Raw genomic sequence first — 14210 nt, forward strand, 5'->3', positions numbered from 1 at the left:
CGCATCTGACCATCTCTCCCCCCGGTTGCTATGTCGTGACGCCAGCTGTTCCTATTTTCTCTAGACCCCACAACAAACACTTGTACAGCTCAGCGCTGACTCACAGCCCCGGTTAAAGGAACCGAGCCCTCTTACCCTCAGAAGCCCTGCGCTTACACACAATAGTAGCTTGTTTCACCTCACGACGGCAAGTTGTGGGAGATGCTGCCGTCACCCCAATAAACGTCCAGGGAGGGGAGCTCAATTACTCCGGGGCATTTTTGTCTGCTTGTAAAAATCATCAAATATTTAAGAAGAGGCCAGACGCTGTAATTTGCCGTTTCTGTGAGGGGCGTTGTTTTATTTTTACTCACCGAGCCTTCGAAGGGGCAGCGGTTGTCTTTGGCTCCGCTCGCCATGCACTCATTTAGATTTAGAGGCCATAACACAAAAGGGGAAAACAGGGGTTTTTCCTGCAGCAATCGCGTCAGCTGCGACTGTGCTGCTTGCGGCATGTGAAAAAGGCAGCGTGTGTGTATTCGAAGGTCATTGTTTTTTAAGCTTTAATTCGCCGTCGCGCTCATAAATTCCCTCGGGCGATGCCTTTTTCTTTTAATAAAGCTTGGAGCGGAAATTCGTCTGTGGTCACGCTGTTTCCAACCTCCAACCCCTTTAAATGTATAGAAATCCAAAGACTTTACCATGTGTGTGCGACTGCTCATGCCGCTCTGCATGCGTAAGAGGCTTTTCTTAGAATCTACACACACAGAGGTTTAACCTCCATTGTAGTTAACCCACGACAGGCTTGTAGATAAAGCTCACAAAACGTGCTTCCCCGAAAACAAATACCTCACCTCATCCTCGCCCAGCCGCGTGTGAAATCACCTCTACATATGGGTCCAATCAGACGAGGGGTTGCCCACGGAATACGGGAGACGTGTGGGCTGCGCAGGGTGAGCCAACAGTCACCGATTCCTATATTTTCATTGCCTGCCACCATGTGCTCCAGATTAACACATGGCACAGAGACACCACACTTAACCCACCCACACACACACACACACACTCACACACACACACACACCCAATCACCACATCACGGGGTTCCAGCAAGCACGTTCTCCCGGGTCAGAGCATCAGGATAGGTGCCTGTCGGGCCGTGTCATGCTTTTAACCTCAGCACCTCCCATCTCGCGTGAACTCCTCACCCTCCTCCCCTGCCTCAGTTCCTTCCCCCCAGGGCAATTTACAGCCCGGCGTGTGTCCTGACGTAACTGATTAGTGCATGGAAAAGACTAGGAAAAAGCAACCCCCGGGTCCTGCCGGTGGGAGCTCTTGGTGGAGTTATCTCACTTTTTTGTATTATCCGTTTCTTCCCACAAACCATCATCAGAAAGCTGACTCCCCGCCCGGATGACGGGTCTTAACGGGCGGTCAAGTACCACTGTAATGCCGCCACTCAAACTCAGCTAGAATCTGAGGAAAACAAAAGCCATTAAAAATAGCTTTGGTCGCGATGCTCTCATTTTTATCCCTGGGATGATACACTGATTGCATCTCATCTCATCCCAACATGTGGTTTGCAGCAGATTTTGTTCCATGTTACACATGAATGAAAAGCCGCCTGCAGACACTGATTATTTCATATATTAGCGGAGAGCTTTCATCGCTTTCCCTCCCAGACCTCCCAGCTGGCGGCCGCTGCCATTCCAACATTCCAAACTCCACTTAAGCTCTTCACACTTGAGGAAAACTTCCTTAAAGTCTGATACACAATACTTTAACCTTACAACGCGGAAAACTCTTGATTCGGCCCTGGGAATGTTCTTCTCGAAAAAAATGTAAAAAAGAAAAGCAAACGAAAAAAAAACAAAACTTTACCAGTCCTACACCAGTTCGGCATCTGAATCCGCAGCTGCAAAATGCAAATCCAGGGGGGTTGGCGGTTTTCAGTATGCATCCATCCATTCGCCCTCTATCATCATGCAGCCATTTGAGCCCACAAGTCTCAGCATTTCCTGTAAAAGAAGGTTTTACAAACGACAAAGACAATTTTTGTTTCTGCAGTTTTAATGGCCTGTGGGAGCCCCTGTCTCTGACCCCAGAGGCATGTTAGTTCGAGAGAGTGGCCAAGTCGGGACAGCGAAACTGACAGAGGACTTGTCCCCCAGCGAGCCTGAGAAAGTAGTTGTCTGCGTTGGACGCCGGCCAAGCGCTCAGTTGAAATCGAATGGCTTGTGGCTTCTCTGGCCCACTGTCTGTCTTTCTTTCGGCAGTGGATGCAGCGTTTATGAGTGCTCAGAGGCAAAATGGAGCTGGTTTAGACAATAGTTGAATGACTGTGGACTTGACTCTTTGACCCCAATGGTGGTAGGAGCGGATTGTTCAGTGGAAGCGATCAGAATGTGCCTTAGACATCCAAGTTGTTGGGCTTTTGCTGTCTGAAAGTCTTGCTGTTTTTACTGTTACTCTTTCCTGTTTTTCTGTTACTCGTGGAAACTCTGAATGAAATGCTGAGGGAGGGCTGTTATGAAACAAAAAAAAGAAATCGAATCATGCATCTGATAAAACAGACATAGCGGTGTGGGCTGTAATTTCATCAGTGCAGGTTGTATCAAATAACGGGGGCCTGCATTTCGTAATGTTCCCAGCTTAATCACATGCAGAAAATATACAAGCCATGACTTAATTTTTGTCTCCGACTGAGTTGTTTTTGTTGACTTTTTATTATGGAGTTTTGTTTTTAAACAAAAAACAAAGAACAAGATGTGGTTTTTCTGAAATGAGCTGTTGAGCAAATTTCTCGTAAACGCCAAGATTGGAACAGATGAATGGCCCTTTTGTTTTTCGCTGTGTGCGCTCCTTAGAACAAGTAAACACTCACAAAATAGTTTTGTGCAGCTGAAAAAATTATAAATGGTTATGTCACGAAAACTTGCGAATTTGTCAGAACGCTGACCGGTAGCCGTCCAAACTGACCCCGAGGATGGCTTCACGTGACTGAAGTGTGATCATTAAAACCCTCTTGGTCGTTTTCCAGACAATTATAATCACACTTGCCCTCCAGCGGTATCAGTCTTTGGCCTCTCCGCTGAGAAATACGCCAAGAAATACTAAATCACGTATGAGAGAAATTGCTAACAAATGTTGCCTTCAAACAGCGAGCGGTGTTACATGGTTCAGTGTTCACAGCCTCAGTATCCATCCCCTCTCTCTCTCTCACTCTCTCTCTCACACACACACACACACACACACACACACACACAAACACCCACATGTAGCATGAAATCTCTCCACTGCTTTTTATTAAACTTGTTTTATGATTTATTGCCATGCAAAAAGCAATCCCCGAAGGCCCGTTTTTGGCCCCGAAAAATCCGGTCCTCGCATCCTATCGTGTTACCATTTTAGCATTAAATGAGATCTACAGCTGATGTCAAACACATTAAAATTGGTTGAAACGTGTAAACCACTGATTAGGATGGAAAGCAATCCCTGCGAGAGGGGCTGTCGAAAAATCTCTTCATGCCAAGCCTGAAGTCGCAGCCATCTTTTCTCCAACTGCTTGTAAAGTGTCTGGGTAAACGCTGAGTGCTGGCTGCGTGCTGCGAACCCTCCCGCCCCCCCCCCCCGACCATTTCACCAGCATCCCAGTGACCTAACTATCACTTCTCACTCTGTCGACACGACCGGAGGACATTCGCCTGCAGTTTTCCATGTCCGCGTCGCACTCCATCTCAGAGAGAAAGTCTCCCCTGAATTTATTTTGCCAGCGCCACAGTTTGAAAACCCCACTAATGAATTGTCTTATCTGTGCGCCACTCTCCGACGTGTTATGGTGGCTGTGATTTCTGTTGTTATTGTAAAGCTCGGGGGGTGTTTATTTTGGAAAAGCGGCGCTGTGTTTACCGCAGCAGTTTGAGAGGCTATTGTGCGGCGCGCGGCTGTAAATATTAGCGTTTCGCTCACCTCTCTGTGCGCTCTCGCCCCGCAGATATTGATGAGTGTGTCAATGAGACCATCTGTGGGAACCACGGCTTCTGCGAGAACACGGACGGCTCCTTCCGCTGCCAGTGCGACCAGGGATACACCAACCCGCCGGGAGACGCCAGCAAATGTGTCGGTCTGTATCTGCCATCAAATAAATCTTCTCTGTGCATAGCTGTTTGAAGGATAAGTGAGGTGATACTCCACTGTTGTTTGAAAACTATTTAAAACACACCAGAGAACCCTCACTGTTGTACTGACATGCTCCTCCGTTACAATGAACATGGACACTGTGGTGTATTTTTGTTGGTCCTGCTGCTTCAAATCCTCACAAGATCACTGAATGTGTATAAATCCACGTCAGAATATAGTCCCCAATGAATCCACAATTTACATCTGTTTGGATGACTTTTGCTAAAATACTAGTGCCCAGCTGTTCTGGGAATTTATGTCACCTTTTGTGAAAATTAAAGTATATTTTGTAGCCTTTTGTTAAAGATTTACATTTTGATGAGGAGCCCAGAGGCCTGGTGCTGAGAGCCTGGGACAGATTGATGTTTGTTTTGCTATTTTAATCGACTCCAGTGATAATGCTAAAAATACAGAATATCACCGGACTTTTCTTTGAAGTACTCTGTGTGATTGCAAACACTCACTTTTATCAGTTTTATGCATCAAATTTTCAGCCTTTTGCATGAAGACAGGTGACCTGATTTATTCTCGTCTTCAGGGAGAATTATTCACTGCACTAATAGAGTAACAGAGAAATGTGGAATCGAAAGTAGAGATGATAGGGTTGGAAAATCTCACATCACTTTTACAGTGAGCAAAACTAATGACATTTTATCAGTATTGTCCATGTCAGATGTTGGGAAAGGTATTGAAACACACGCTGACATCATCTCACCAAGTTTGATGTTAAAATCATGGATGGAGTTAACATTTCAACCCACACGAGCAGTTATGAAATGAACAGAAACACTCTTGGCTGACTAAACTACACAACGTTGTCCTGTTCGCAATTGGGCAAATCGAGTCTGCAGCTGCGGACGACAGCAGAACAACCCAAAGTGCTTTTACAAGATTAGGTAACAATGAAGGCTTTAGTTTACAGTATTGGAAAGCTATTAGCGAGTTAGACCGACCATGACGTTTTCTCTCCTCTATTCTCAAGTCCCCGTGTCATGCGTCGAGCTGAAAGTTAACTTAGATTGCATTCGCTTTAAAGCGCTGGTCGGTGATAACAGCGATGACTCACGAGATTCAGTGTGCTACCTCCATTTTCTTTCTGCATGATCTGCGTACAGAGGGAATATCTTTGATCAAGTTTCCCCTCAGCACTCTTGCTTCAAAGAAATGCTTATCTATAATGACCATAATGAGGATTTGTTCATGTGTATTGTGTATGAATCATTCTGCCAATAACCACATGATAAAGGCTTTTTATTTTTCGAGGTGACCTTGCTCCGACCTCTGTGCGTACGTGCCTGATACCTCACTGACCTCACGCCCTGCTCTCCCGTCTTTCTCAGATGTGAACGAGTGCGAGATGACCCTGGCGCTGTGCGGTGAGGCCCTGTGTGAGAACTTCGATGGCAGCTTCCTGTGCATCTGCCCCAACGACAATGAGGAATTTGATCCCATCACCAGCCAGTGCCGCTCCCTGGGTAATAGAGCAGGACTAGCGCTCACAGCGACTCGCTGGACTTAATTCTCCATCCCATCATTGGGAGACGGAGTTGTCCCTGATTTAATGAGCCGTCTCTCATTATCCAAACAAGGGTGACGAGGTGGACATGACTTACTCCACGTCTCGCAGAGGATCTTTTGACCTCGCTGTTTCCATTTGTTTTATAGGATGGGGTTATGGTTGGGTGAGTTGCCTAGAGAAATTTATATTAGCCTAATCCCTCGGATGACTGATGAAGTAACACCTCCAGTAGAGCCAAGTACATATCCTGAGGGTCTAGTTACTGCAACCCATTTCCTGCCCAAGACAAACAGGGATAAGGTGTAGCTATTGGCCATTAGCGCTAAAGACACATCGCTCTCTTCCGAGCTAAAATGATCTCAAGTGCAGAGGTCACAGATATGCAACGCACTGCAGTTTCACAATGAGAGCGAAGGCCTTTTGAGTCATGGAAACACCATCACCTCCGCAGCTTGATAGGCGTATGTGTACATGAATTGGCCGTATTTACATTATTAAGCGGCGCGCCCTCAGCGGGGATGTTTTTTCTTCTGCCCGGGCACTAAACCCCAGCTATGCCTTTGTGTACCTTTTTGCCACATTCCGCTGTTTGCTTTTGACGTGTGTTAATCAATCATGTGAGAGTGAATGGTGTGTTGACTCACATGCCAGTGTTTCCATTTGGCTAAGCCGGCAGCTTAACGGTGAAATGCCTGAGCCCATGCCTATGGACAAATGAGCAGGCTCAGCAGTGGCAGGCGAGGGGTAATGCACTACCTGCTGGAGTGTTACTGTGCGATGATGTGCAGCTGAAGTGTAGATTCTTCTTTATGTGCTGGGAAATGCCAACTCAATGGGGAGTCGAGCAGCTCTGTAAGTGAGCATGTACCCTCTCCATCACCTCCACAGGTGCTCCTCTGTAGCCAACCATGACCTCTGACCCCCCACCAGACTAAAGAAGTTCTCTCTTTGTTCTCCTACAGCTGATATGACCATCAAACTGCCAGCTAGAATCCCTCCGCCTTCCTCCGCAGCAGAAGAGAAGAAAGAGTGTTACATCAACTTGAATGACGCCAACTTCTGCGACAACGTTGTGTCTCGAAACACCACCAAGCAGGAGTGCTGCTGCACGGTTGGCAAAGGCTGGGGGGACAACTGCGAGATCTATGCCTGTCCTATTCCAGGAAGAGGTACAGCGAAGGACTCAGGTCATCCAGTGCATTGCATTGTGGTCTTTTTGCATCGTTTCCGCCGCTAATCCAGCCACTTTTTGTTTTTCAGATGATTTTAACCAGTTGTGCCCTCATGGCAGTGGATTACTGCCTGTTTCCTCCAGACAGGCTCTGGGAGACTCACATCCTTTCATAGGTACCCTCCACTCTCGTACATGCATACTAACTTACTTTATTGATATTCTTGAGCACACAAAACTTTGCATTGGCTCAGAAAGGTGCAATGTCAGCCTGTTTTATTTCCAACTGCACAAACTCTTAAAGCCAGAGTTACAGACATTATCCCTCACCACATTTACAAGGGTGTCTCCACAGCCGGCCAAGGCTTAATGGGATACCTGCCTGCATACCTAACTAATTATTGTACCCACGCTGTGCCGTGACAGCTGCTTACAAGAGATCTCGGCTGTTGGTACTTTCCGTCTCGCTTATTTAGAGCATGAATCTCTCTTTCTCCCCTTTAGATGCAAACGAGTGCGAGATGTTTGGATCAGACATTTGTAAGAATGGACAGTGTTCCAATCTGTTCGCGACCTATACGTGCTACTGCCGCAGCGGCTTCTACTACGACAACATCCGGCTCGAGTGTGTGGGTAAGAGTTGTCGTCCACATTTACACTTTTAAAGATTTGAAAGCATCCGTGCGACAACAGCAGATACGCTTGCCTCATGCAAGTGCTTCGGTTGATTTTACTGAGGATTACATTCCCCATGAACCTCACTGCTTTCAGGCCATATGTTGATTTTGCACTGAAATCCACCATTTTTTCAGTGACAACGTATTGGCGTAACTTCTGGTTGACTGTTTCTTCATGTTGTGACGTCTGTGTGCATCTCTTTGTGAATGTGTCTTCAGATTACGACGAGTGCGGTCTGGGAAATGCCTGTGAGGACGGAGAGTGTGTGAACACCGCCGGCTCGTTCAACTGTTTCTGCAGTCCTCCGTTGGTTCTGGACAGCACGCGGCGGCGCTGCATCAGCCTCAACACTACAGAAGGTGCGACGACATTCTTCAATCTCAACGTGACCAGTTTAGCATTTTTTACTTTACTTTTACTTTTTTACTTGGTTTGTTACTCTGCAGTCTGTGTATCACCGTCAGTGATCAACGGGAGGAGAGTGCGGAGCCACCCGATCAATTGGAACCTCACTAAAGCCGGTCAAAGAGAGCTTATAGTCGTCACACTCGTCAAGCCACAGCAGTGCCCATAGTAACTCTTGATTGCCGTCCTTGTTGTTTTCAAGGAACTGTTGTGTCTGCCGTTGGTCGTCACAGCTCCCTCAAAGTACACTGACTGGTCTCCATTTAGATAATCCGATGATTTAGTGTAATTCGATTTTCAAGCAGAAATGTTCTGTTCGGTTCCAGCCTCTCAGATGTGAGGACTTGTTGCTTCTCTTGGAGATGTTTCACTTGAAATGTAATATCTTTGGGTTTTTGGCTGTTGTTCGTACAGACACAAACAAACAGCAACAATGTGGATGTGTCAGTATGAGCTCTGGGAATTGATGATTGGCATTGTTTACTGTTTTAAGGATAAATTATTGTTGTGATCCATCAAATGACGTGATGAAAGCGATCTTTAGCTGCACCCCCTGCTTCTGTTAGCTACTTCTCATTTCATCTTTGGTGCAGATTTATTGTCCCCGGAGGGAAATTTGTTTTCATAATCTGCACATGTCTCATCTCTCAAAAGAAAATCATCAACAGTAGCTGGGAAACAACAAAGAGTGTGTCCATAGTTTATGGATAGCAGTGCTCTCTTGGACAAAACTGAGTTTATTGTCTGTAGATCATGGTTTTTTTTTTTTTCCCTTCATCTTTTGTGAATCTCTTTTTCGTTCTCTCTCCCAGAACCTCTCGAGTCTGATCACGATGTGCACATGGATATTTGCTGGCAGCGCCTGGAGAGGGACAACATGTGCGCGGAGCCCCTCCAGGGACACAGGACGACGTACACCGAATGCTGCTGCCTGTACGGGGTCGCCTGGAGCGGACAGTGTGCCTTCTGTCCCAGGAGAGACTCTGGTGAGCAGCAGGGTGCACATAAAACATGCTTTTTTTATATATATATAATTACAGTTTTTATATGAACAAATAAACATATATGCAACAATATGCAAAGTATAACTGCTTTATGTGCTGCTGTATTCAGAGGACTACGCAATAATGTGCAACCTGGCTCGGAGAGGAGGTGCAGACAGTCTGCGGGAGCGGCCGGGATACGAGTACGGCATCGAGGGCCCAGATGATCCTGCGGAGCCTTTTGCTCCTCCATACTTTGACAGTTATGGCAACCCCGCGGGACCGTATGACGTTCCTGAGAGCATTCCTCTCTTCCACGACTACAGCGTTCAGCAGCCACCTGCCCGCGTCCCTGTCCAGCGACCACGGGAGAACCAGCCACAACCAGTGGATCCCTATGCAGGTGAGTGCTTGCATCCTTCACAGGGAGACATCAATTATTGCATGATGCTTTCGCATGCATTTTAATTTTTTTTAACATGTTTCTGTGTCCAATCAGGACGCTACGATGCATTTGAGGGTCTCCGAGCGGAGGAATGTGGGATCCTGAACGGCTGTGAAAATGGCCGCTGCGTTCGCGTGCGAGAAGGTTACACCTGCGACTGCTTCGACGGCTATGAGTTCAACCTCGGCAAGATGGCCTGTATAGGTGGGCTTTTTTTTCTTTTTTCTTCCCAGCAACTTTTATATCTTATAACAGGCCATCTGCACTTACACTCTGCAATCCAAGAGAAAAAATATGTTCGGGGACCTCCTAGAATCAATAGCGAATCAATCATCTCGTTTAATCTGGTTTGTAAAATGTGGTGTTGAAGCTCGGGATTGAACTGCGGTGACCTCCCCCTTCAGGTTTAAGCCCTTTCGGAGCCACGTCTTGGATTGATTTCAGTGAGGTAACTCGCAGTGTATCATCAAGCTCAAGGAGACGCTTTGAATTTAACAACCTTGAGTTAAGTTATATTTTATGGGAAACTAATAAAGCCGTGTACTCCTTAAAACCACTGTGTGTTGCCCTTTGGTTTGAAATTCCCCAGCCACAGGCTGCCAAGAGAAAGGAGGCCTTGAATCTCCGCCACTCGGTGTATTACACGAGATATTATATCGTTTTAAGTATACTTTGTTTGTTTTGTGTGAAAGTGAGACCGTCTCGTCGTAATGAAACACTGTGATTACAATATTCTGTCTACATACGTGCTTATCAGCTCCAAGGCCAGACGTTTTCCCAGGAAGAAAAGTGATTGAATTCCAACACTGTGGAAACATGTGGGAGCTGTGCAACTTGTGCCATGCCTCCTTTTATAAATATCACCACTCACGATTTTTTCCCCAGCAGAACATGACATAAACAGCGGGAGGGTCATTTGAGATTGACTGCCATGAAATGACAATCAAGACCTCCCGGGCCGGAGGAGGCGGGAGGCGGGCGGCGGGGGGTGGGGGGAAGAAAAATCATTCGAAGGCCAAAAGGAAACATAATCCAATGCATTGTTAATTTAACCATCATTCTGAGCTGCTCGGCGCTCAAGATGGTCGGGGAAATTCAAGTTCACATCCTTTCCAGCTGACACGCAACATGACGGCATGGTTGATTGAAGATATGCAACGTGAGACATTATGCAACGTATCGCTGAGTTGGAGTGAAAGTCCTGTACCCCCAAACGTGACCTTTACTGGAGCACATTTCAAACATGTTTGTTTGTTGTTCTCAGGGTTGCACAAAGTTCTCAGTCAACCAAGTTGTATAAAGATTGTATAAAGAACTGTTGTTTTCATTACCAATACATTTGCAGATTGATCGTTTGACCAAATCGTCTTATTTTGTCAGACCGACAGTCCAAATTCAATCATGTGAGAATGAGAGTCCAAAAAATATTCAGTTCACGACATGATTTATGACAGTATGATATAAGACAAAGACGAACAGCAAATCCTCAGAGTTGGGGAGCTGGAACCAGAATGTTTGACATTTTTGCTTGAAATATGACATAAAAAGTGAACCGATTATCAAAATGGTTTCTGATCCATTTTCCTTTTGTTGACTTATCAGTTTAATGATGCTTGAACCTCTGGGATCACTTCCCTGTAATCATCTGAATCAGTACAAATTGCCTAAAGGACATCTCCTCCATCTTAGCTGAAGTGGGTTTATAGTAATTTTTTTTTTGGTGTTGTGAGTTTCAACTTCATCTGCTCACGAAGGACTTGGATATGAAAGGCAGTTTGAAAACAGCAGCTAAGTGAACCTTGAGGTGAAACAGAGAAAGGGGGAGAAAGGATGGAAAAATGAAAGGAGGGAGGAAGAATGAGGGAGGGAGGAGGAATGGAAGGAAGTAAGGTCATAGTAAAATGGAATTAAGGGGAAAAGAAAAGAGGGAAGGAGAGAAAAACAGAGAGAGAGAGAAAGGGGAGGAAGAAGGAAAAAGAAGTAAGGCGTTAGGAAGAGAAGAAGGAAGGACAGAGGAAGGAAGGGGGGGAATTAAGGGGTTTGGGCAAAGTTAAAGTGAAGCTGAAGGAAAGAAACAAGAAGGGAGAAGATGAACATAGGAATGAAGCAGAGTTGAAGGGAAACTGAAAGGAAGGAAGAAGGATGGAGAGAGGAAGGCAGAAGGGAGGAAAGAAGCAAGACCAATGAAGGAGAGAAGCAAGGAAGGAAGGGAGGGAGGATGAAAATACAGGAAACGGTGTTAAAGTGAAATCAGCAGTCTGAATCACTTCAGTTTCCCGCCACCCAGCAGCAGATGTGGCCGCAGGCAGCTGTTTCAGCTGTGAAATCTCCCTGCCGACTGACCCGTCATGTCTCCTCTCTCCTTGCAGACATTAACGAGTGTGAGGACATCAGCGACAAGGTGCCCTTGTGTCAGAACGGGCAGTGCACCAACACGGAGGGATCGTACAAGTGCACCTGTTTGCCGGGCTTCGTGGCCTCTGCCAAGCCACACAAGTGCATCCCGGCGATCCCGGTGTCGGAGCTCGAGAAGACAGAAAACTGAGACAGTGACTTCTCCCGCTCCCCCTCAGAGATCGCCTTACAACCCCCCCACGCCTCCACCCTCCCTCTGCCCTTTTCCCCCCCGAGGGCCTGGCACTAAACCTCCAACAGTAACGCTGAGACGTCCAAACTCGTTTCCCTACATAACACACACACATGCACAGACACAAACACGCACATACGAAAAGGCACACACGCACGCATTCAGATCCCCTTATACACACTCAAGAGGACCAGGAAATGTGCAGTGAATGTATTACATGGGATTTAGTATTCACCAGATATCCATTTGCCTTAAAGGGATTTTGTGGACTGATTTTTGTTTATTCAGTAAAACCCCCCCAGGCAATTTGATATGCAGATATATTTTCCACATTATTTTCTCTGTAACTTTTTCTCTTTTTTTGTGTTATTTATTTCATTTACACGACGGGCCTCTGCAAACTAAAAAAAGCAACCTATTTCAGAGGGCAGACTCCATTCCTCCTGTTTTATTCGTCTCTGAGACAGCGTAAGGGAGATAGATAATGTGTTTTGAAAAAGAAAGGAACGTCATAAGAAACAATCAGCCACCCGTAGATCAGCTCGTGCCACACTGTCGAACCCTCTCGCCGACACGATCTCGCTCAGTCGTATTAATTCACATTGACCTTGGACTAAATGGATGCCAGGGCCTACACACGCCATCAGAGCTTCTCCCCACAGCGACCTTCTGACTGCGAGCTGAAGAATCTCTGGACCAAGAACTGGGACGTCACCGCAGCCAAACATGAGAAAGTTCAGCCTCTGCGTGGGCCTGGAAAGACTGTAGATGTATATGATGATCTATGTGATGTTTTGAAAAAAAAAGGTGCAATAGGTATAACCTGCCTTCCTCTGTTTGACACCAGTTTTTAATCTTAATACCAGCAATGAAGTAGAAAAACATGGACTCAGTTGCTGATCCCATTTTTTCCCTTTTCTTCTTTTAACAGTATTAACTTGTTTTATACTTAAAACTGTAAAGAAAAAACACTTCCAGGACTTACCGAAGTTTCGTCTCTAGCTAACTTCCACAACATTCGTTGAAATCACCCACAGACATCACCGCTCAAAGTGAACGGTTGGTTTTATGTTTCACAGGCAAAAACGGATTTTACATTCAACTGCAATGCAATCGTTTCCCAGATCGCACATCAGACCATTCCCATGTGTGCATCCCCTTCCGGGTGCATGTTAAGACAAAGGCTTCGTTGGAGAGGTTTGGTATATTTTGTACAGATCTAGTACTATGTATTATTTTTGTTACATATTCTCTTAATGCATTATAGCACAACCAATATTTTGTCTGACATAAAGCATAAAATGTAAGAAAAAAATCTGGCATTATAGCTTTGTAGATTTATACGTGTCTGTAAAAAAAATTTTTTTTTCTTTTTTTTTTTTTTTTAAAGCATATCTTTTAATGTATGAGGAGAGTGGCTGACACTGTACCAGAGGAACTGTGTGTATACCCTGCCCTGTGGAGCAGACAATGAAATATATTTTTTTGGAAGTGGCAGCACTGTTCTGATCGCAGACATTTTGTCTCTTCAAGTTCATTACAAAGACAATGCTTTTGAAAATGCAAGTGCCGACTTCATGTGCGTCACAACTACATGGCTTAATATTAGTGATTCTGAGCATTATTTCTGTTAGTCACTGTTGGATCCTTATGTCATGAATGTATCATAATAGTCAGTATCAGCCTATGCATTTGGTTTCTGAACTCCCACTCATACCGTTATGACTTCTCTATACAGGTTGTAGAAATTAATGGCATCATTTGTCGAATGTGTCGAACTTGTCTCAAGAAAAATCTCAACCGAAACATAAAAGTCCAATTCTAACTTTGGAGGATGACTAAAGTTGATGACTTGCGCCCCGCTCACACATTCATAACCTATGAATCTACAGCTTCACAAATGTCTCCACCTGATGTCTAACCGTACTTTCCTGTGCTGTTCAAATCATCGCCTGAACCGGAACCGGACGTGTAATATTTGGGTCAAAGTTGGAATATTTAAAAAGCCTTTCTTTCAAAACCGCAAATAACTTGAGATAAAATGTCTTGTTGTAAAGCTGTGGTCATTGGAAATATCATGCTCGTTCATTTTGTTTACCTCTTGACTGTAATCGCTATCAGTCAGCAAAATAAAAACATAAAAAATACCTGTCTCTTTGATCATTTACTTTGCAAAATGGCACCTTGCACACTTTGCATTTACCATGTGTGTGTTCGTATGGTAATTTCTGTCAGGAAAGTTTGTGATCCATATTAGAATAACA

At 45.3% G+C, this 14210-nt stretch overlaps 1 protein-coding gene across 1 annotated transcript in view; it reads left to right on the forward strand.

The window, feature by feature from the left end:
- LOC119004987 (latent-transforming growth factor beta-binding protein 2-like) overlaps window positions 1-14093 on the forward strand; it is a 93216-nt gene extending 79123 nt beyond the window's left edge. The window contains exons 32-41 of the mRNA XM_037072347.1: window positions 3974-4102; window positions 5499-5633; window positions 6640-6846; window positions 6938-7024; window positions 7353-7481; window positions 7745-7885; window positions 8744-8917; window positions 9045-9317; window positions 9414-9563; window positions 11729-14093. Of these exons, the coding sequence (XP_036928242.1) occupies window positions 3974-4102; window positions 5499-5633; window positions 6640-6846; window positions 6938-7024; window positions 7353-7481; window positions 7745-7885; window positions 8744-8917; window positions 9045-9317; window positions 9414-9563; window positions 11729-11904 (1601 nt within the window). The 3' untranslated portion in view covers window positions 11905-14093. The remainder of the gene's footprint in view (window positions 1-3973; window positions 4103-5498; window positions 5634-6639; window positions 6847-6937; window positions 7025-7352; window positions 7482-7744; window positions 7886-8743; window positions 8918-9044; window positions 9318-9413; window positions 9564-11728) is intronic.
- The last annotated feature ends 117 nt before the right edge of the window (window positions 14094-14210 follow it).

The sequence above is a fragment of the Acanthopagrus latus genome, chromosome 16 (assembly GCF_904848185.1).
Source record: "Acanthopagrus latus isolate v.2019 chromosome 16, fAcaLat1.1, whole genome shotgun sequence".
Taxonomy (NCBI): domain Eukaryota; kingdom Metazoa; phylum Chordata; class Actinopteri; order Spariformes; family Sparidae; genus Acanthopagrus; species Acanthopagrus latus.